The sequence below is a fragment of the Lepisosteus platostomus genome, chromosome 10 (assembly GCF_059453375.1).
Source record: "Lepisosteus platostomus isolate fLepPlt1 chromosome 10, fLepPlt1.hap1, whole genome shotgun sequence".
In the NCBI taxonomy this organism is placed as follows: Eukaryota; Metazoa; Chordata; class Actinopteri; order Semionotiformes; family Lepisosteidae; genus Lepisosteus; species Lepisosteus platostomus.
This window is the reverse complement of record NC_142620.1, coordinates 56265112-56289364: the sequence shown is the minus strand read 5'-3', so window position 1 is coordinate 56289364 and position 24253 is coordinate 56265112. Positions and strand designations below refer to the sequence as shown.

The following is a 24253-nucleotide window of genomic DNA, read 5'->3' as shown; positions in this document are numbered from 1 at the left end:
TAACAAAACTCCATCAGTGCCTGTTTGTCCGGAAATTAAGGTCACGGTCAGAAAGGAAAAAAGTGGAGAGAGCCGGGGGAGGGGGAGGTGCAGAGAGCTGCGTGACAAGCAGAGAAACAGGAGTCTGGAAGGGCAGCTCAGTCCTGCTGGATAGTATAACAGCCCCAGCTTTAACTCACACAGGCTGGTGAGGGGAAGCCAGGGGACGGCCGAGTGGACGGAGGGGGAGTCTGGGACGGAGAGCCGCACCACCGCTCAGGCGCAGGCAGGAGTGCTTCCACCCGCTGGCGGCCCGAGCCCATCCGCCTCCGAGGGCGTCCTTTCCAGCACTTCGCAGCTGGATCATTAAACATTCATCCGGAGGAACACCAGCGGGAAGCGTGCTGGTGCTTCTTCCCACGTTCCTGTCCCTGCTGGGCAAGCGGGACGCCAGCTCACTCGCTCAGCCATTAGCGCCCCCCGCAGGAACCAGTGAGCCCTGAGCAGACAGGTGGTGAAGCTTCCAGATCCCCCCCCGATTGCCCTCTGTCTCGGCCCCCTGACGCTGCTCACCTGTGTTCAGCCGGAAAGCAGGAGTGAAAACAAACTGCTGTAGCCTGATTTTATAATACCTGTCTGTATGGATTTACCAAGCCTTTAGGAGACACTTTTAACAGTTGCTTATTTTCACTATCTAGAGCTGCACAAACTGGAGGTTATTGCTAACATTATTACGGAAGGGCATAAAAAAGTACCATTCCAACACTTGAAGGCAAATCAGCAATCTTTTTCCTTTTAATACTCAACATTGCTGGAGGACCTGATTATAATGACTGAAGACAAATTTCACATTTTTCTCTACCTGTGTACGAGCGTCGTACTCTGCAGGGGCTGATCAAATACATCACCTGATTTTCCTCAAACCGCAAAAGACAAAAGCAGAGACAACGAGCCCTGGAATACCCTGTCACAGTAGATTCAGCCGTGGTCAAGAGCTGCGCTCATCAGCAATAACGAGGACAGCCCTTGCTCTTCTGCATAAGCTGCCACTCCTTACTTAAAAAGACGACTTCATTTAAACGGGAATAAAAAAGCCACACAGCTCAAGTGATGGCTTCCAGGCGTGATTCACAGCCCATGATGTCATTCTGCTAAAAGAAGGGTGCGAACTGTTTTTAAAACAGCCTTCTTTTGTAATGTTTAAATGAAATGGAACACATAGTACCATTAAATTACAGCAAAATCAAAAGCATCAAAATGCGGTGCTGCTGCATGCCCTCAAACCACTTCCCTGTGTTATTATTTAAATTCTGTGGCTTGGCAATCTGAACCAGTAAAAAACAAAAGCCGAGGGCTCACGAGTCCTAATGCTGAGCTGCTGTTTTACAGCAATCTAAGGGACTCTCTGAACTGCTGCACTAGTGTATGTAAAACACTACACATGGGTGCAACATTTGCTAATCAAAAAGACCAACATGGCGAAATACTCAGTTTACATGCGGCTCTGTTTTTTTAAAGTCTTTCAAGTTAAGTTTTCAACAAATGGTGGGGGGGGCATTTTTAAAAAATACTTTTATTGCAGTGAACGTCATATATTTACTTTTTGCCTTGAACAGAAATGCATGCTCTGGAGAAATTATTTTAGTAAACAATGGCAACTACCTGAAAGGCACACCAATTAACAGACCTACTCATACTCCAGCACCCAATTAGCGACAATCCTTCCGAGTCTGGTCGAAGTTTTGTTGTAGGACTCAATGTTTCTTGCATGATTATCAGACACGCAGATATCAGGACTACAGGCTCCTCCAGAAGGGGGCACTTAATTGAGTGCTTAAAGTAATGAGATGGAGCCTTCAGTTATAATGCTTTAATGAGGATAAATCTGCATCAGTGCTAATTAGGCTAAACCTGTGTGACATCTTTTTTCCCGTATAGTGGAAGAGTTTTCAGTCCTTCCTTTATTGCAAAAGCACATTAAAAAGACATAATGTATAGCTCTACAGATGCTTTGCTATTTTTTTCAATGCTTTCATATTTAGAATAGATTAATTACATGCAAGTCAATAACAGGAGGAGAGCACAGGCATCACAGAAATTCTACAGCAACAGCTCAGATACAGCCTGTGTTACCAACCAAAAGCAGCCACTGTCAGGCTCAGAACGTAAACTCTACTACAGGACAACCACAGATGAAACGACTGACATACCCCCAGTGTTTTCTGTCGAGTAAAAACTTACTTATTACAACGGAAAACAATAAGGGGTTACTTATAAAAAATGCAACTTCCTCCGACCTCAAAACTAAAATTGTGGTACATCTCCCAAGATAATGATGTCATCTATAAGAACACAAGCAATTTCTTACTTAAAATTGGAAGGCAAGCTCCCAGCTGTACTCTATTATAATAATAATTCTTTACATTTATATAGCGTTTTTCTGGACACTCCACATTTAAAGCGCTTTACAAGTAATGGGGACTCCCCTCCACAACCACCAGCGTGCAGCCCCACCCGGATGATGCGATGGCAGCCATAGTGCGCCAATATGCTCACCGCACACCAGCTCTCAGTGGGGAGGAGAGCAGAGTGATGAAGCCAGTTCAGAGATGGGGCTTATAAGAAGGGAAATTTGGCCAGGGTTACACCCCTACTCTTTTCGAGAAGCACCCTGGGATTTTTAATGACCACAGAGTTAGGACCTCGGTTTTACGTCTCATTCGAAGGACGGAGCCTATTTACAGTATAGTGTCCCCGTCACTGTTGCAAGGTGATACTGGCTCAATACTCTAACAGCACTATGAGAGGGAACACCTTTCAAATGCTGAATTCTTAAAACTTTTTATGATTTTTTTTCTAAGCAAACCCTTTTTGCAATCAAATCCTTCCTAAAGATCATCCTCCACCGTGTTTGACAAATTGCTTTGGAACTCCTGAAAAGAACTGAAAACCAGGAACGCCTTGACATAAAAAGGACAGATTAGATTTGCACTAAATCACCTTGTCTTGACTTGTGTCACATGTCACACGTCATGCACATGTCTGCATTCAGTGATGGTTCTTGCCAACAGCCTTCAGTTGTCTGAGGGATTTCAGCTGTTTCAGTGTCTTGTGTTATTCCAGTGACCTCTGGGCATATTCATCGCTGCTCCTCAGATTGAGAAGGAGCTGGTGCCAAACCTGTTACAGACCACTGCCTCACCTTCTGCAGACTTCCACCTACCCTGACCTCTCCGAAGCACAATCTATTGGTCACAGAGGAGTTAAATAAAATGGTAACTCTGTGCACGTCCTGCAATCCACACAAGCACACCGTAGAGGAAAACAGCCCCGATTGTGGACCATGGGAACTGAGCCAGATCTGCATCCCAGGAGAGCCGGCCCAGGGCAGTGCAATAAAGGCTGGCCCAGAGATAGCCCAAGGGCGAATTATATTACAAACCACAGACAGACGGAGAGAGGCGGGGTTTTTTATACTGCAGTGATATGAATCAGCAGTTAATATGGCAGTCTGCCTCTGCCCTCGCCAGGCTCCTGCTCAGGAGAGGTCAGTGCTGTGCGCTGAGGTACATCAAAGCTAGTCAACCCCCACCACAGGAGCTGCAGCACATCGGCGGCCAGCCCTGCAATTCTCCAGGCAGGCCAGGTGACCCGGCCAGCCACACCAACAGCCCACTGACCCTGTGGCTCTCGGCTCGCGTGGCCCCACGAGCTGCTCTGTTCTTGCAGATCTGTGCAGGACGTCCACACTCCCTGTTCCTAACTCCAGCTGACGAGCACCGGTAATCAAGACAAACACATCAACCCCAGCCAACAGGTAAGTGTGGTGTAATCAAACACACAAACCCATCTTCAGCACCAAGCTCTTGATGCTGCATGAGACTGAATGATAACCTTTGTGACTGGCGGCGGCCTTTTGCTCATTCCCGTTGTGCAAACATCTTTGTGTTTAAAGATTCCGAACAATAAAAGCCAAATAAACAGAAGCAGTGTTTCTTCCTGTGATTTCTAAATTCAAATTAGGAGCACTAATGTTTTTTGCCATGAAATGACCTAAAATAACCTGGAAAGTGGAGGTGCAAGCTCTGTATGATGGTACAGGGGTATGAATGTTCAACATACATTTCGAAAGGGCATGAATCATTCAAAGGCTGTAAGGTTCATTATTTAACACTCGCAATGTTAATGATGGCCGCTTAATGTCAATCAGCATGACAGCACTGAAAATGAGACAGCCCAACTCTTATTCTTCAAGAGAGTCTTTTTTCTCTTCCCTTTATAATACAATTAACTAGAAATTAATTCTTTAATTATTATTTTCAGCTAGTTAATTCAATGCACGCATTAGCAAAAATAACTTCTGACAATGAGGCGGAATGAATTTATGCATGGCATATTAGTCTCCCATCTGTAGGTCATCTGCAGTTAATAGGCTAAAAAGCCATTTTTTATGTGTTGCTTGACACTGACGGTAAGAGGTTGTGAAGGAGGGAGGAGGTTGTTAGGGAAAATAATAAAGGCACGTGCCTCTGTCACCTGCCCATAATGTTCCTCTGCAGTGTCTGAGAGCAGATAAGAGTTTTAATGCCTATAATGTACTGTAGCTAGACAGACACCTCCAGCAACCACCTCATAGAGGAACTCCACTATTAATATCATTAGAAATACTGGGACCAGAGTGCTGTTTACAACTGCTAATACAACTTTAGCTCTGATTTTTGTGATTTTGGCAAGTTAGACGCAGAATATGTCTCAACAACATGCACATGAGTAGTATGTTCATGTGGTGTGCACAGATATAGTATCCGGGGAGTGACAAACTGTAATGGAGGCATTCAGAGATACAGGCAGACACACGGGAAGACACGTGCAGCCCTGTGACCCTGCTCTAAACACAGCCTTTTCTGCTCTTACCTGGGGGCAGGCTGGGCCTCTTTCTCTTCTTGCTGTTTTCTGCTCCGTTCTCTAACGGGCAATCTGTCACTAGAGGCCCACTGGAGTTGGTGAACTGCAGAGGCTCATTGTTGGAGGCTGGGTCAAAGGAAAGTGGGTTCAGGCCTATAAACAAAAAAAGAAAGCAAAATAATTAACAAGTTTCATTGATTTGGTTGTATTTTCTTGATTTCCCCCTTAACTAAAAAAACCCAAAGCACTCAAAAAATTAAGAGCTCATAAAAAATATACTTTAGAAATAAGGTATGAAATAAACCCTTTGAGGCCCATCCTTTATTCTTTCTGTGCATGTCTCATGGTTGGAAATACGCTTGAAAGCAAACTATAGGCAGCCTTGAGAATAAGAGAATTTCTATTGAGCTCTTAAGAATTCATTGGTTTCACTAATATTGCTGAACATGCTGCTGAGAAAAGCACAAAGAAAGGATTATTAACTTAAAGGCTTCTATTAGTTATTAACCCTCACACATCGTTAATAGAATTCTATTATCTAAATTGACTCTGAGGGCTTAGATGGTGTAAATGGGTGAGACTGTCAGACTACTCTTGGCACACAATCAATTTCCAAAACTGTTATTTCTTTTCAGATTTTAAACTCCTTCAAGAACACATAACAGTGAAGGGAATGCTATACAATTAATTCAGAAAATAACACAAGGAAATTGAGAAAAACGATAAAATGAAATGTATTGTTTTTCTGAACCAGCTTTATCAGCTTTTCATAAATAAGTACATTGCCCACCCATCCATCACAAGAACCCAGTTCCTTCCCGGTCAGGGCTGCAATCCCATGAGCACTGGATACATGGCAGGTCTCCATCCTGGATGGGTCACCAGTCCAGCACAAATAAGTACATTATCTACCACATAAAACGTTAGCTGTCAGAGATTCATCCCCTGCACCTCATTCTCCTGAGTAAGATGACAGGACAATCAAGTTGTAAAGTGTCACAGGAGTCTTTCAGATCCCCTTCTGCAAAGGTTAGCTGAGTTCTCGCCGGAGGTGTCAGATTCCCTCGCTGCTACGAAATCAAATGTTGTGCAGTGAAGCTTAACACCACATCGCCAGGCAGTGGCAGGAGGAGAGAAGTGGACGAGGGTGAGCTCCTACTTCAATTTAGCTTAAAGACTTCAGTGAGGGTGATGAAGATGACTGGGGCTCTATCATCAACAAGAGGATAAATAATTACAACCAATCAACAGAAACTAATTAGCAAGTTCTCAGATTTTTGTGTCCGGTACTGCTTTAGCCTTCTTTATCAACTGGATGGGATTTTGTGGATGGGCGGATAAAGAACAAACGTGTTGAAACACAGGGGAGGCTTTGCAGTCTGACTGGTTGATGACACCTGGTCGGAGTCCCAGTGCAGAGCACCTTGAAAGAGCTCGGGGAGACTCTCACTTCACTGCAGCCTCCTGCTGCTTCTGCTCCTATTTGCTCTCTAAAAGCTCCTCTCTCTCACAGATACACACACACACGCCCAGGAACCCGCTCCCCGGCAGCTGCCAAGGGCACGGGAGTCACACGTTAAAATAAAAGCCAAGGTTAATCAAAACAATTTGAACGCTAGCAAAATAAACTAGGAATAAAACATTTTAAAAACATACTTAAGTATGGTTAATCGTAAAGGAAAGGTATGATAAAATATAGATTCTGTTCATGTTTCCATGGTCTTCCTATCACTACAACATTTTGAATAAACCATTTAAATGATTTGTGGAAATAAACTACAGTAATTTTAGTAAAGATAAATTGCAAACACAAAATCCGTGTCAGAAAGAGGCATGACAATGAACCCATCGCCTCCAGACACACGAGCTGACCGAGCCCAGATCTCCGGGGAGTGCCGACTGCCACGCCCACCTGCTCCCACACCAGACCAGCCTCACGCACTTATGGATGCAAGGAGCTATTTTCTGCCGAACATTTTTCTTTCTCGCTCCCAAAGACTGGCAACTCCTTAATGTGTTTACGGGTGGAGTTCGAATAGTGCAATTTGCTCGTGTGTTTCTCTGATTCCCCTTGATGACAGTGAGGTTTTGGGGGGAAAGCAGCTTAAGTGAGTTCATTTTCAAAGTGCTCTCTTACTGCCATATAAACAAATAAATGTCTTCCTGCCGTTTATTTTGTGCTCCAATGCTCTTAGACATTTTTATTTTGTTTTTTGCTGATTCCCTCTCTCCAAGCCAGGCTTCATTATTTTCTGCAGAGGCCTACGTGATACTGTTTCACCACCCCGTCTCCTAGGAAGAATTAACAGTTGTGGAAGAGTGAGCTTGGCCAACACAGACCTGTTTCCGACAGTGAGGAGAAAAACAGATGCACAGTGAGAAATTACATTTTTCCTCAGCATTCTTTCAGCCCTACAGGGAGTTCTGATACAGTGAAAGTGATGATTGCAATTCTTGTCTTTATCTTTTTTTAGTGCCTAAATTTGAAGTCAGAAGTCCACAGTCCCACTTATCTGAGCTGCTTAGGAACAGGTCTCATTTGTGCATCTTTAAAGTCCAACTAATTGCGTGGCACTTTTATAGCCAAGCCGATAAAACCAGTTACAGCATAGATGCAGCCTTTGAGTCTCATACTCTCTGCCTGTAAGGAGGGTAAATTACATAATAGTGAAACTGGTTTCTTTGCTTTACCCCAGAACACAATAAGTGTTGCAAGTATTCAAATTGAGAAATATGTATTAACAGTCGGTCCCATGGACTAGTCCAGAAAAAGGGACCCGAATTCCGCAAACAGGGCACTCAAGTGTAAAAATTGGTGTGGGCATCTGGAACAAACTGTCCAGCCAAAGTGTTGAAACAGATTCTTTAAGAACCTTCAAAACATGAGCCAGGTTGCCTTTTCTCAGTTTGAACTCCTCTTGTATTCCCAGGACAAGAAGAATGCACTGCTGTTGCTGGACTGCGGCCGAACTAAATCAAACCACACCTTGTGCACAGACACACTCCCACATCCTCGCTCATCCTCGGCTGCTCAGTCATTCTCTCTCCACAGTGTGCTCTGCCCAGCGCCATCCATCTGCTCTCTGCCTGGCAGCCCCTCCGCTCCCTGATGACCTCTCAGGTATGAAAAATGGTTCAATTAATCTTGTAAACATACAGGCCTCGCTTGCTGTAAAACACTAATTTATACCGGCCTGTTTAATTAAGCTAGCTTTTTAGATGGATTCACTCATGTTGTCCTGAGGGAATTGGCTGTTTTATGACACATTTCACTCAATCCCATCAACACTCAGTGCCGTCTCTATTCCCAGGGCAGGTATCCTGCTGGTGCACAGTGCTCACTGCTGCAAAGAGATACTGTCCAGTGATGTCAATTTATTCTTGCCAGCACCCTTGCTTTGAGTTGCGGGCTAAAGTTTAATTGGAATATGCAGCAATTCAAGTGTGTGGCTCTCAGCACACAATGCGAAAGCTGCACAGTGTGGAGCCTTGAGCTCTGAAGCAGGTCACACTGTCTCCGCAAGTTCAGTTCACATGGTATGGCTTAGAGCAGCTGTAACAAGTGACAAATGTTTTATATAAATGGATAACATCTGGTCTGCTTTGTATCATACTGTATGTGTGTATGCATGTTGCAGAGGAAGCTGGATTAGTCTATGTACAAAATAAAGCATTGGGAAAGAAAATTTTGATTTCAGGCAGAGAAGGACTTTTGTCTGAAACATTGTATAATGTGTTTTTAATCATTTAAACCTGGAGTACATCACACAGCCTTTATCAGTCTTATATATAAACTGTATATACATATAAAATAAAAAATGAAACACTAGAGCAATGGCAGATGAAAACAAGAAAAGAAATGAGACACAGTACAGAGCCCGGTATACTGAAATGCTAAAACACCAAGCTCACAAAGCAGGAGGCATGAACACAGTGTTTGCTACAGCATCTCTAGGAGCCTCACACACACCAGCATGTTCGTTATCTGAAGTCAACACGCAGAGGGGTGATAGCTGAACTGAGTGACTTAACAGGGGGCACATTTAAAGGACTCAGAAAGTGGACAAGGGAAGGAGGAAGAGAGTAAAAGACACAAATTTGAGAGCAAAGGACTCATGGAGAGAGAGGAATCACACACCCAGAGTCACAGAGAGCAGTGAAAGGGAGAAAAAGATATGAGAGTTGAGAAGGAGAGGCAGCAGGAGAAAAAGAATGTGAGTGTGACAGTGAAAGACAAAAGATTATGGCTAAAACACAGAAAGGGGTGGAGGGAGAGTCAGAGGGGATACAAGAGAGAGATGTGTATCCCACAGACTGTACAGCTGTCAGGACTACACAGCAGGGAATGTCAGACCACTGATAAGAGGGGGTGCCCTTAATGGCTTGACACCAATGTAAATAATATGGCAATACTATCAGCGCCACTCTGAAGGATCTGGTGCAGTATGCAAGCTGTCAGAGCTGCACAGGACTCTGAATGCTAAAGGCTGGAGGCCAGATCTCTGCTTTTACGTCACCGGATTGAAAAGGAACACATTTTTCCCCAGCAGGGGGGTGTTTAACTTGAATACCCCCTTGTTCCTTTTCTTTTCTAACAGGATCTCATTGATTGTCGGCAGTGAGAGTCACTGGCGATAAGGGCAACTAAACAATGTGTTGCAGCAGAAAGGCTTTGTGATTCTGCATGAAAACCTGCAACACAGGACAACAAGGCACAGCAGGGCTGGAATAAAGAAATATGAGTCAATAATAACAGCACCAGCAACAATAACAGAGAGCAATCTCTGCATTTCTCTGTGAGCACCCATTCATAGTTACTGAAATGAAGCAGCAAGGGAATCATCCTACTGTATACAGTAAACATTTTCTCTCCGTATGGCATGTCTCTTGGCTTTGTGCACCACTATTTACATTTCTAACTATAGAAACGGAAATCCTGTGTATGTTTTTGCTCATTTATAATGCCTCATTATTCACCTTAATGCACTGCATGATTCTGTTCCCTAGTCTGCACATCTATCCCAGGGCTTCAGTCCTCTCCTGATGTTTACTGCTAACTGTCTTACTTTATATCATGATACACACCCAGATTGGCACAATCAGCACCACACAAAGCTAAGGCATCAACACAAAGACACGATTCTCGCAGACAGATGGCACCAAAGCTGGAGCAAACATAGACAGAGTCACAGCCCGTGCTGAAGAAAGCCCGCTGGAAGCAGGCTGAGGAAAATGAAGAAAGGAGAGCAGAAGGAACAGTTCGGAGGGATGCCTTGATGAGCTCTTCAGTGGGCGCACATGGAGAAAGGCCTGGTTCCAGGGGAGGAGATCTAATCCTTTATTCTAACTGCTGAAATAATGATTTATAACCGTTGTTTAACTTTAATGGTATTCTTCACTTCCACTTAGCCCCCTGACTGTAAAAACATCGAACTGAACTGAATTTCACAATATTGTTGAATACAATTGCTGAATCATTGCCACAGACAGATGCCGTGATTTCTGGGAGCACGGTGGAGTGTTTCCACAGGTTCCTGTGTGCTAAAACACAACTAAGGCAGCTGGAAGACCAGAGAGAGAGAACAGTGAAGAGAGAAGCTCTCAATTCGGCGAGCTCACACAAATTAATTTCCATTTAAAATTCTATCAATCACAAACTGCTCACTGCTTATTTCTGCAACTTTTCAAACCATTAAAGAATACCAAAGTAACAGAAGATAGTAAGAATTCCCAGAATGCCAGCCCTGAGCACAGTATAGCAGTGCATTTACAGTATTTTGAGATGTTTCAGCTTCACTTACTTTTAACACTGATGTATTGTTTTCTATATACAGTATATAATCTGGTTTACGTCAGTGATATGGCCTCTGAAACTACATGAAAGCTATTTATTTTATTTTAAACAGAACCAAGACGGAATCTATGTGACAGAGAGGAGGGACAGAGGATCATTAATCTTCACAGTGCATGAAAAACAACTTAACAGGGAGATTAAACAGAATTCGTCTGCCCAGGAAAAAAGACTACAATGTCACGCAGAATTAACACATCAATGGCACAATGAATTCAATTTAATTTTTTTAACTCCAGAACCAATGCTCCCTTCAAAGTCCCATTTCTTACCGCTAATGTTTTCATGAACAAACGCGCTGCAATAATGTGATGCATTAGCAGTGCTAATTGCAAGTGCAGGCCTTGAGATCTGGGGAACGTGTGAAGCCCTGTGTAACTTCAGACTGTTGCACTCTCAACAGCCAAGCAAACTTCAGACGTATTTGTTTGAATTATATCAGATGGCCAGGTCTGGGCTTAAGAACCCAGTCCATACCTCTGGGAAAAGCTTAACTGATTGAAATTAAGAATGGTTACAAAAGAAAGAAGCCCAGTCAGCTCATCCAGCCCCTTTGGTTTTCAGGTTCTTAATTGATCCCAGGATCTCATCCAGCCGTCTCCTTGGAAGAAGCCAGAATACTGGCTTTAGGAACATGGCTGCGCAGCTTCTGCACTGAAGCCTTAAATTAATGGAAAGATCAGGTAAGGATTTTATAAACAACTGTTGAAAAGTGCAGAGAAAAAAAATGATAAAGATTTCCATGAACAAACAAAATCGGTGTATAGAGAAAACCAGAGCTGAAGGCAGAACCAACTTGTAGTTGATTAATTGGCTTCTTTTACAGGCTTTTCTTTTGCATTTTAAAGCCACGGAATAGCAAGGACACCTACATCAGCTCAAATCATTAAACATCCATTCTCTTTCTCTGCTGCTTTTATAGCAGTATTGGGTCCAAACTGTGTGGCCTGACTCAGTTTCAGGAGAAAGAAAACACTTAGCCCAGGTTAATAATTAAAAGCCCTGAAGAAGGAGCTGGCAGACCTATAAAACCCTAATTCTGTTGTCCTGTTGTAAAGACTGTTTTACTGTTGTAAAGACTGTGGGTGGAGGCCTTCATCAATGAGCAGTAATGATCACGCTCAAGGCAGCGCCTCGGCTGCTGGCCAATCAGCTAATCGATCACCCAACCCGCCCGTTCCACTGACAACACGATCAGGCAGAGTGTCTACACCACGTCCCATAATTAAACAGCACTCGCCTGATTACCGGAATGATATTTAATCCCACTTCACTGTCATTGCAGTGCTCAGCCTAAGCCCTGGCTATGTCACTTGGTGTTTTCTCTCTCCCCTTCGGCTCTGTTTCGTCTCCAGTAATCGACCCTGACCGCCCAATAGTATTTCTCCTCTCCAGTGCTTTGACTTCCTGCCTGTCGGCAATCCTACCTGAATTTCCGCTCTTGTCTTTCTTGCATGCAGCGATCACAGCTGCACACCTGCAGCTCTGCCACCTCTGCGCGGCTGCCTGGCTGCGCAGCCAGGACTCACTGGCTGCCTCAGCTGCTCTGCCTGCCTGCACGCCTCTGTCTCACACCACCTTTACTGAGCTCAGCAACATCCCTCTCCCGCACAGGGATCCGGTCTCCAACATGGGCCGCCACAGCCTTTCATGAACTAGAAGCTCATCCTGGGCTCCTACAACCTCTTTCTTGTTCTGATGAGTGAAACACTGACTGCTTGTTCAGAATGAACAAGCCTTTTCGTAAAGAACAAGAGGTTACAAACAAGTAGAGGCCTTCTGGCCTATCTGCTCTGTTTGGGTGCTAGTAGTTAACCGATCAGAGGATAACATTCAGCTATTTCTTGAATGAACCCAGGGCACTGGCTCCACCAGCACATCACATAACCCTTTGTGTAAAGAAGTAACTCTTGTTTTCGGTTTTATTTGTGCTTTGCCATATTTTCCATTTGTCAATGTCTTTGTAGACCTCTTGTAGTCTTCTCTGTTTAAGACTAAACATGAAACCTCTGAACTGATTCCAGAGCAAAAATACTATTTTTGCAACACAGCAAACAGAATTGTACAATATCTCTTGACTTTTATATCTATATACTAACATTCTGTTTTCTCTTTTTAACTTTTTCATGGTTTCCCATAGAGTCTAAAAAATGTAAACAGTACATTATGTGTATTTCAACATTTTTCATAAAAATCTTTACAATCTGAATAACCCCTCAATAAAATCATACTTAAATATTAGCAACGTTACTCTTTTTGTGCACAGTTAAAAAATCAAACCTTTTCATAATCAAGACCAGGCCACAGCATTATACTGAAGAGTCTCACCAGCTTTTCTGTTATTTATGCTATAAAGTTACCCTGCTCACTTCTAAACAGGAAATCTTAAGAGGCTCGGGGGGTATGAATGAACACAAGAGTTTGATTAGGGGATCAGACTTAGCTTATCCCTTGGCTGTTCACATTTGTACAAAAAATCATTTTGGAAGTGACTTGAAACATTGACAAAGCTGACAAATGCCTCTCCCGTACTATAGACTATAATTTAAAAAAGAAGCAAGATGGATATGTTGTTTGAATTCAGTTACACCAAATGGACTAAAGGTTGTGGTGGATTTGTCTTGCTTTTGAAAATGTATCTTGCTAATTTCAGTTCTATCCTTTGTTGTAGAAAGGTAAACCTTTTTTCTCATCCTGAGTGCTATGCGCTGAAAGAATAATGTGCCTTATTTAACTTTATTGCTTACAACATTTAAGAATTCAGTGAACTACTTTTTGTGTATTTTAGGACAGGCCATAAAAGCCAGTTCGTTTTCTTTTTCTGCTGACCGAAGATCTGATTGGATAAAAAGTTTCAGATAATTACCCACGATATTGATTAATGAAGCGCTGCTAATCTTTATATACAGTAGACTGTAAATCTCATCAAAATCAATTCACTGCACCTGCTTTGCTTTTGTATGAAACTTTTTAAATCCCGTTTTCTTGTTCTTGAGAATCGCTGCCTTGATAAAGATCAATGTAAGATCGAAATGTTGCACAGATGTGATTTTATTCATCGGCAAGCCCTGCCACTTGTTCTGACCTCGCAAGATGTTATGGATATTCTTCGGATGTTCAGTCCTGTTGTTTCTGCTCCTGCACTATAACACAGCTGTTATCCCAGACTATCCCAGCGGACGAGAGATTTCTCAACTAAAGAATCCTTATTTCTCAAAGCCCTCATTCCCAGGATTCCTTTTGATAGACCCCTTGATTTCCCTCAAAGCTTCTCAGTTTTTACAAACACTGTGCTTTTATTTTAACTACAAGAGAGTCTATTCTGGATTAGGAACATGAGAGCTGTATTAGTTTAATATGAGACTTAGTAATGGAGTTAGTAATGGCCCCTACAACCGCCTAGAATCTTGAACTCAAAAACTTCGGTTTCAATTTAGTGTTTAAAGACAGAATGTATTGTTCAGGTTTATCCTTGACCTACAAAGTCTTGATCAAAATGTTAGTTTATACATCCCATAAGGTTCAGCGTCACAGATGAAAGATTTAAAACATAGAGGATCATTATTACGATAATCCATGTACAGGTTGCCAGAGACCATTTTTAAACACCAACAGTTAATTCAAATATTTGCTTTCATTGAAGAGTACATTTGCATAAGAACACTGATCAGTATTCAACAGCCACACTTGTATTACACTCAAAATAAGGAAGTCAGAGTCAAAAACCATTCCCAAACAGAGTACAGTGTTAAGGTTTACAGCGCAGTATAATTCACAACAGTTCCTTGAACTTCCATAGCAATCTTCATGCCCTCATGGACTTTATAAAGCTAAGGTTATACAGTACTTAAAAGCACATCATGTGGACGAGCGCCTGATTTCTTTTCGGGAGAGTGTTACAGGGCTGTGCGGCACAGCGACAGATGACAGTAGACAGTAGGCTAACAGTGGGAACACACAATAAACCAGAACCAGCTGAGTGTAGGTCACACGTGAAAGAGGAAACAAATAACATATCGACTAGATACGGTGGAGCCAAGCTACGTGAAGCCCCGAATGAAGGCAGAAAGATTTAAAAAATAACTCCAAATCTGACAGGAAGTCCAGTGCAAGGACTCCAAGGCAGCAGTGATGTAATAAAATAGGAGTTACCTAGTCGTGATTTTATCTGCTGATGTCTGAAAATGTGAGTGTCATTTAAGTGTAGTTCTACCTAGAGACTCCTGCAAGCAGGGTGTTGCAATAATCATACACACACCCTCCCAGAATAGTGATGCCACAAACTAAACACTTCCCACTTCGAAAGAAAAGTGCTAAAGTAAATAAGTAGCAGGTAACTGCTACAGCTCCACACACAGGATTATTTTTCTCAAAGGTCACAAAACATCGCAGTGGCGTTCCAGCTGGTGTTGACAGCTGGCACCTAAGTGTCCATGATCCAAAATTAGCTAAGAGGGAAAGATATAGCACAAGTGCCTGCCAGCAGGGTGATGAAGCACAGTCATAGGACTAGAGGAAAGTGATAAATAAAACAGAAAATTAAATTCTAATGCACAAGACGGCTAATCTCAGTCTCTAGTCAGCAGCTACTGACATTTGTAAATGTGCACCGTGACAATATACACAGAGAGACGGGAGAAAAAATAAACAAATGTGCCTGACTGACCTCTTCTGCTCTTCATGACAGCAGAGTTATTTCAATTATCCAGAGAATTATAATGCCCCTATTAACTTAGCTTTGCACTCCCTGAGGTTAGAAATCCACCTGCAGTCTGAAACACCCAGCTAATGCTGCCAAACACATGCGAGGTGACACTACTGACTGAGGAGCTTGTGTGTATGGCAGGGGGGCTTTTTGAGAAAATTCTTCTGTAACATGAATAAGGCTGCATTCATAACCAGCCCAGTTTCCAAAGGAAACAGACTGGTTCAGAAGTGGGTTTGTTTTGTATATCTTGGGCAGTTTGACCAAGAGGTTCTGTCTCAAACAGGCAGAGTATAGACCTCAGGAAAAAAAACACAACTCGCAAAATGATAGCGTGCCTTTACATCCACTGTACATTAAAAACAGGTTTAAATGCACAGAAGCCCTCGATGGCTTGAAACACAGCAGGGTTTGTCTTGACTGCATGAAAAGCGGCACAGCCAAAGCGTACTGCTTCTCAATAGCCTGCAGTGTGCCTGGAACCCAGCTGCCCGAGGGAGCCAGATGAAAGCCGCTGGAGTTCAGTGCTGCCTCTCTAACCAAGCCCCCGGTGATGTTACAGAGCTCTGTGTTCACGCTCTTGATGGCATCATTTTGAAATCTAGACTGAGAGGAATGGGCCTGCTCCAACAGGGCCTGGGGAGGAAGTGACAAACAGATTTTTTTTCTTAACAAAAATAATCAACAGAGTTGCCCTGTAGCCCTTATTTAATGATGTGTGCAGGGCCCGCCTGACGTGCAGGAGGGTAAGACCAGAGACCGGGCCACCACTGACAGAGATGGTAATGAGGGGTGCAGCCTTCCACTTCTGTCTCTTTACTCATGTACTGCACAAGGGGGCCAGGCAAGGCAGCTGGGAGTCCACACACTTAGTGTTCATTTCCACCACCCTTCACATCACTGTTCAGGGAATAAATCTCCTGCTGCATGAGAAATCGTGATGGGTAATTTAGAAAAGAAAAGGTAAATCACTACCGACAGCAGCACTAATCGAAGACGGCGAACGAAAGCAGTCTGGTCTCTGCTATATCCCCTTCAAAGGGGTGCCATCATCAAGTCATTCACTGCTGGTTCTGACAGACATCTGTTTGTGCATGCTGTGCGCTTTTGTTGTTTTGTTCTTTTGATTGTTGATAGTCAATTTTTTTTTCGTTTTTTGAGACACTGAGATAATCAAAATATTCACATCTGAAAGGCCGCATCTGTAAGACTTGTCATCTCTGCTTACCAGACCAGCTGTTGAAGACTGTGGCTTTGTCACTGAAAGCCAGGAATGTCTGTCCGGGAATCAGTAGGCTGGCTGAGAGAGGCCAGCCTGCCTGCCCCAGGCTGAACACGTTCTGTGCACTTAGAAATCGGCCACATCTGGACTTGCAATGTGTCAGAAAGCATGAGTAAAAAAAAGGAAAACACAAAATGCGTTTGACATGTTTTTGAATGAAGATTTTCAGTTGCTGGCATTTAAGAATGGGTTTCTGACACAAGCTCTTATACATCTGAGACTTGTGGAATGAACAGTATTTGAGATGAGGGAGCCACATTAAATCTGATTGCTAGTGTTGTACCTCTGTGCCTTTGCTGCTGGTATGGCACTGGGGACAGCAGGCAAGATGCACTGTGCTGCACTGTCTGCACACATGTTTCTTTCTGCCCACATCAAAACAGATCATATCTTGAATGGCCAAGGAATTGTCACTCCCCTGAACACTGTTTGCAGGCGTCACATACGCATCCCTCCTGCAGCTGTGCGTGTCAGCTCAGCGCCGGGAGGGCCTCTCCCAGAGGAGCGCTGAAGCGAGCTGCAAGGGCACAGACGTGAAGACAGAAGGCAGGGGGCCGCGCACACTGGCAGTGTGGGACCTGGTGTGAAGGGAGACATACTGTAGGTCTGGAATAAAGAATAGCAGTGACATGGGATAGAAAAGTCTAAATGAAAGAAAACACATCCTGATTTCTGATATAAATTCCTTTCTCCATTCTCTAAAGCAGTAAATCAAGACAAACAAAGCAGACAGAACTACAGCACATCTGCTCCAAACACAATTTAGAGATAAAAATCCATGGAACAGGACAGCCTCATTTTAAAATTCACCCCAATCTGTAAAGAAGGTGTACAAGTTATGCTCTGTGTTTTTCTTCCCAAATGCAATTATTGCAGTAATTAAAATTCTCCTAATCATGATCACTGGGACACTTTTCTGCACTGGCAAAGGCTCATCCGTTCTCAGGACAGCACAGATGTCATGAGGGGCCGTGCCTGGCAGCGCGCAGGCTGCTCAGACCTCACTGCCAGCTGTGTCTGCGGCTGCACGCACCAGTGTAAGTCCGAGGTTAAATGATAACATATTTCATGCAAAAATAATGTAATCAGTATTCATTATATCAGTGACAAGGAGAAAATTCTTCCTAATCCCTCTCTGTCATTCCAACAGCCCTCTGGGGATTTATTGAAGGTTAATTTATTTAAATCTCCCAACCACTCATTTCAATTCCATTAAACAAAACTAATGAATCTTTGGTTTGCACTCTAATCAGCTTACATTGTCAAAGTCCCCAGATCTCTCCAAGAACACAACATTTGTAGATTCAGGAGAGCTTTGACTGGTAAAATATCCCAGGAAAAGGTCACACCAATTCCTATACATATATATATATTTGTGGGTTTTTTTTGTCTGCTGTTAGGTTTTCTAGAGACACAGGGATTCATTAAATCCCCAAACAGGAGTAAAAAGCAGTTTCACTGACCTACCCACTTGACACCAGGGCATCAGTGGACAGGCAAGGGTAAGGTGCACATGCTCCTGTGCCAGAATACACAGGGGACGCCACCTTTGCAGACCTCAGATCGATGTGCCTCACAGATAGATTCAAATCATGCAACAATGCTGCACATTTCTAAAAAAAGTTCACAGGTGTGCTCTGCATATCAGCATTTATATACCTAGAAAAAGGGCCTGATCTCACCATAATGGATTTTGATCCAAGCTAAAATTCTTAGTCTAAAGATTTGAACCAGAGAAGTCGTCATTGGAATAGCACGAACAGGGAATATAAAACAAAGTGCTCAAGCCCTACAGCTCCTACCTTCTTTTGAAGTGCTCAATAATGTCTTAGTCACGTTTTGTAGCCTTGTATCTTGCTGTGTGAACGTCAGTATATTCACTCAAGTGGCTTAAACACACACTCACAGCTTCTAAGCTGTATACTGAAGAGTTTTTTCTTCAAAGCTTTTCTTGGAAATGTTAGGTAGTCAGGCAGTTTTCTAAGACACAACTGGGGGGGGGGGGGTATCATATTCTGCTTTCCCTTTTTCTGCTTCACTAAATTACTGCTTAAGAATTTATGAAAGAGAGGAAGAGAGTTCAGACTTAAGGCTGAAGACTTATTGCACAAAAAACAGCCCAAAAATATTTAAAGACATGGAATCTGAGCACTCCTTTTTCTGTTGGATTTTGAAACACCATATTTAGACACGACTGGAGAAGAGTTTCAGCAGAAAACAAGGCTCTCAAGGCTAAAATGAATAACATCCCATAGAGCTGAGGTGTGCTTCTCAGCTGAACCACTCTTTCTACCAGGATGCTCTCGATACTTAGACACTTGAGCACCTAGCCAGCAGATTCCTTGGGCCCACTAACTGAGAGCCTGCACCTGAACATCAAATGCAGTGGCCCTTTCCACTGGCTGAGACTGGAGCCCCTGGGGCTCCACAGTGTTCTCTCCCAACTCTCCCAATTAAAATGCATTTATCTCATTGCAGCCTTAGCCCAATAGAACAGGACACATACCCGAAAAACACACAAACACTTTGGAATGGGAACAGCATGTTTTGAAAGGGAAACATCTTTCCATGCATTTGCTGGAGGCAGCTTTAAGAGTTTAGCGGCTCGATTGCCAGCATGGGCTTCAGGATTCATATCCGGTATGATAATGTACTGTTCGCTCAGACAGGGACTCACTCTGTCACCCGGACTCTCACAGTCACATTGCCTCTTTTACCATAAATGGCTGATCAATTGGTTTAATTTTGCCTTTGCAAATGGCACAGGGTTATTTTTCCCCTCTTAAAACTTTACCCTTTGCCTTGGTCCTAGTTTACCGCGACACACAAAAACTCTTTGTGCATTTCTTTGCAGGTGGCCCAAAGCTTTCTTTCAAGAAACACCATGAAATCCTACATAAAACTGAATATATCAAGCAGGACTTTATTCTAGACTTCCTATGGTTTCATTATTAACTCTCTCTTGATACAAGGTCGGCCTTTTGATTTTAAGTCGTCTTTATTGTGCTTGGTTGTTTTGGGTAGGGGCTCCTGGGACAGCATGCCTGTTTCTGTGGAAATGCAGGTCAATCACAAACAGAAGAAGAGTGTCAAGAGAGAGGGGCCAGTGATTACCCACGATACAGCACAGGCACTCACCCCCTTTAAGCCTGCAAGCAAGTGAAGCAGATTGTTGAAAGCAAGAGTTAAATCCGCTATGCAGCAGAAATAAAATTACAGCTTGACAAATCAGAGAGACAGGCGAGGACAACTAATTTCCAGAACAACAGTGCACTTAATAAGGAAACCTGAGACTTGTCATGGAATTGATTGCATTCTGCTGCTCCAACAAGATGGATGTCAGATCAGAGGAAAAATAAAGAAGAAGAAAATTATTGTTCCAAACAAATTCTGTTTTCTACAAAGCAATAGTACTGGTCTTTTGACTGACTTACTGGGATTTGTTCCCTCACTGGGTGGCTGTCTGTTTTCTTTTTCATGATAAATCACAACACTATCCCTTCTATTTCATTTACCTTTATAATCTGTAACACTCAAAAGACAGGGGAGTCATACATTCAATTATCACCAGAAAATTATTATTCGCCTACAGTGTCAGTTTGAATGTTATCCCAATTGACATCTCTCTGAGCTCTTATCAAATCAAAGGCACCCCTCTTACTGTTCTCAGCACCACCTGTTTCCTTGTAATTGACAATGTGCTGTTGTAATTGAATATGGAACACGACACACTTCCTAGGGCAGGGGGGAGGGACAAGTCACTACAACAGACCACCCAAGTCACTGTGCAAGAGCTGCTAACCAGTTATGCTCCATTTTGTTAAACACTCATATTTTCAGCTTTGAAGTTATTTCAGGATGCAGCAAATAAGCCTTAAAAAATCCTGCCAGATGTCTCTTTTCCTTGCTTAAATTAAGCTGAATTTCTGATTCCAGCTTGTAAGGCTCAGATCTCTGGTGAGAGGACAGGCGCAGATCAATGCAAGCTCTGCATCGCCCTCCTCCATCACACTTTCTCTATCAGGAGGAAAAAATCAGATCTACACCAAAATTATAATCCCTGGTGACTGTATCTTTTGGCAGGTGTCAAAAGAAATGAGAGCCAGGCCCATCATGCTACCTGACAGCAGCCTACATCCCAGGGTAGGCGTACAGAGGATCATTAACGGAGCACAGAATACACACAGCAAAATCAGCACACAGGCTGCCTGTGCCTTCCCCTGGAGCTCTGCAGCCTCCCAGCTGAGCTGTCACTTGTCTTATCCACCTATGCAAGAGCTCCACACTCACATGGCACCTAGTACACAGACTGCATAAAGCAAGGTGCTAATATGATGTATCATCACATCGGAGAGCGATAACGCCCTATAGCTAGGGAGTACCCAGCATTAAGGGTTGGATTTATTTCGAAAGAGAGAAAGGGAAGCCCGATCTGGGAACAGAATATAGAGAATGCACAACTGAACAAAGTAGGGTTTGTGTAAAAAAAAATGAAAGGAATTAAAGGAAAATGAACCACGTCCAAATGCTAGATCAAAACCACAAGTACACATCATGTGAAGGATGCAGGAGATTGTGCGTGAAGACAGAGCAGGCTCATTCAGCCAACTTTTCCTTTCTCAGGAAAGGCTGGAGTTGTGATGCTTCCAGCAGGACGCTGCAGGACGCCACAGACACAGTCCACCCAAGGGAGGTGTCCTGCCCTGCCAGCTGTCACCATGGGAACAAGCCACAGGCCTGACTGAGATCATAGGCTCCGTTTGAAGACTCTAATTACCCTTCCTGAAACCACACAGCCAGTTGGAAATCAAGCTGGAGTACTCCACTTTCCAAAAAGCTGCACTTATTTTTAGATGAGCGTTCCACTGTTTCTTTTCAACTTTGTCTTGTGATCCCCAAAGTAGAGAGAGATGTACACAGTAAGGTCTGAGTCACCCAGACAGGGCAACAGGACAACAGAATCATTGTCATAGCGAGTCTAAACAGCCTCTAGCTTATATTGCTACATACAGTATTCTTCCAAAAATAGAAGACTTATCACGTACATCCCTGAAAGTATGTACAGTTTAAGCAGACCTACACTTCATGTGCATTAATAATAGAAGCTTGGGATTCCCACCAGAACTGCTTCACTGAAGAGAGGAAGACTTCACCATCATCACCTCCAGCTACAACAGTCTGAGTCAGACACCGCAGACCCACATAGTGGGTGGGTTTGGCTGGAGGCAAACCAGAAACTCTACTTGCATTTTGGCTCTAGAGAATTATATATACTTCTGTACATGTTTCCTTTCTCTAAATGAAGACAACAGGGACAAGGCCTTTCCCATTTATGCTCTTATGAACATATTTTTTTATCCTGAATGTATGGTTACTTGGAGGATCAGGAAGCTGAGGAGAGGGCAAAATCCCCATTTAGCAATCAGAGCAAAAATGGTCTGCCATGATCTTCACACAAGCTGGGAAGTTAGTGAACACCAGAGCTCCTCAGCTGATCTTAAATCCACAAAAATCCTCAAGGCAAACATAATGCATATCGTGATATTACAGCAATTGCTACTCTATAGGTAAACACAAACAACAGTTATGAAACCGCAGCATTTGTGCATGATTTCAGAAATTACTTTGATATTTCCAATTTAACATGTACTGCTCCATCCTCAGACAAGGCTGCGCTCCACATGAATCCCTGTCAGAAATTTAACCCAGCATCTAAGAACAAAGATTGCATGAGGGTCTTGTCCGGGATACTGTATGTGCTGTGGATCGAAGAATTACAGTTTCATTTCTTTAGGGTTTGTGAAATAAATGAAAAAACATGCAAAAATATTTCAGGAAAATAATGTGATTTATAGATATCTGACTAGGAAAATGACGATGACTGAATATTAATCTACATAGTAAATGAGGTTTTAAACACTGAATGACACTATGCACAAGTTTAAAAAATAAAACTGATGAAGGCAAACTAAAACATTGTTTAAAATGAAGGCACCCATGGATAGAGGACTCTTCTCAGATGTGGTGGGAGGAGAAGAAAGAAAGGCAGCTGCTACAGTGAAGTTGCGAACACAAACATACACAGGATGTATTAAAAGCAGCTTATGTTGTGATGATGAGGAGTGTATTGCAGACTAATGCGGATTACAATTCCAACAAGGGAAAATAAACCTGTTTGAGTGTGTAACTGTGTATGATTATGAGTGACTGACAGATGGAATCGTAATGCTTTCTAGGGCTTTAGAACTGTGCAGTACAGAGCATTTTTATGTGATAAAAAGCGTATACTGTACTAGCCCCTAAGTTCTAAACTCTTTACAGGAGAAAAGCTGGGTTTGGCCGTTTCTTCCTGCTCCACTCCAGAGAAATTCTAATCCTTTCAGAATTAAAGCAAGCCCATTTTTACCACCGTTACTCTGCCAGAAAGCATACTTTCCTTCAAGGGCTTCATACACAGCTCCAGATTTTACAATCACGCTGCACAATACTCATCAACCAGATAGCTATTCTGCAATTGCTAACTGAGATTCATGTTGTGCACATACTGTGCCTCCACACACACTACACCTGAAGCAAACAGACAGTCTGGACTTGAGATGGACAGAAGAAGCACAACTGAATCCTGATGGACACATTGGTGACCTGGGATTTAATTTAGGTACTAAACTGAGAGGCTACTCTTCTATTTTCTGAAACAAAGAAAAAGAACTTATTGTGTCAAAAAAAGTGTCTCCTTTCTCTTACTAACTCCATTGTCCACTTACACTACAGTGTAGGACTGAAAGGCATTCAGGTCATTTTAAAACCCTGAGTTGTGCTAACAGTGAAAAAAAAGCATATCTCCTTCATCTCCTGTCTAGTGCTCGATGATCTAAAGACCAGTCTATGTAGCATTTCTGTCTGCTGTTCAGATCCACTGACTGATTAGCATGTAAGTAACTGGCCTGGATGCTGTGCCCTTGGTTTTTGTTAGAATGTGAAACGCCAAGTCCATCCACCTTTTGAATGGCAGCTCTGAGCGGCAGGTAAGGTGACATGAAGATTAACTGCAGATTTGGAAGCCTGTAGTGTTTTTTTCGAAGGGCTGAAAGAAATGTCTGGATCATTAAAATTGAGCCCAAATGAGAACACTCAGATTGTGGCGATGCCCAGAAACACCGACACCTGGATCCTGCCAAATGCGAGACAGATACCACAAGGCAGGCTGTACCTTTTAAGGCACAGCAACAAAGTGTTTTACAGCCTACTGGAATAGCGCCCGGCTCTCACCAGAAAGTCTATTTCAGGACTGTGCTGGAGTCACATAATTGCAAAAACAGAGAGTGGTGCACTGGGATTAAGAACAGTCACATTGGTAACATTACACAAACTCAAGCAGCTCATTTTTACATCCCTTATGCCGACAGGTACCATCCAAGGGACAGACATGCTTTCCAGTACCCCTAAATAGAACCTGAACTGGCAGCTCCTGAGAAACTATGAATCCAAATGTTGTTTTTTTCCATCTAACGTAGGTAATAAACACTTTGGG

General features: G+C 43.0%; 1 protein-coding gene and 1 long non-coding RNA gene across 13 annotated transcripts in view; one reads left to right on the top strand and one right to left on the bottom strand.

Annotated features, from left to right (window-relative positions):
• Nucleotides 1–24253, bottom strand: part of enox2 (ecto-NOX disulfide-thiol exchanger 2) — a 186028-nt gene that overhangs the window by 75366 nt on the left and 86409 nt on the right. For 11 of the 12 annotated variants that reach the window (XR_015924979.1, XR_015924980.1, XR_015924981.1 and 8 more), the window contains one exon: nt 4894–5037. Coding sequence is in view for 7 of the 12 variants with exons in the window: in XM_088597494.1 (XP_088453620.1) it covers nt 4894–5037 (144 nt within the window). In the remaining 5 variants the exon portion in view is untranslated. Of the gene's footprint in view, nt 1–4893; nt 5038–5835; nt 6103–24253 lie in introns of those variants that run through there. The other variant, XM_088597496.1, reaches the window with a different exon arrangement.
• LOC148654167 (uncharacterized) lies at nt 6600–8716 on the top strand. The gene is made up of 3 exons (XR_015924983.1): nt 6600–6992; nt 7124–7259; nt 7815–8716. It is a non-coding gene; the product is annotated as an uncharacterized LOC148654167 (long non-coding RNA).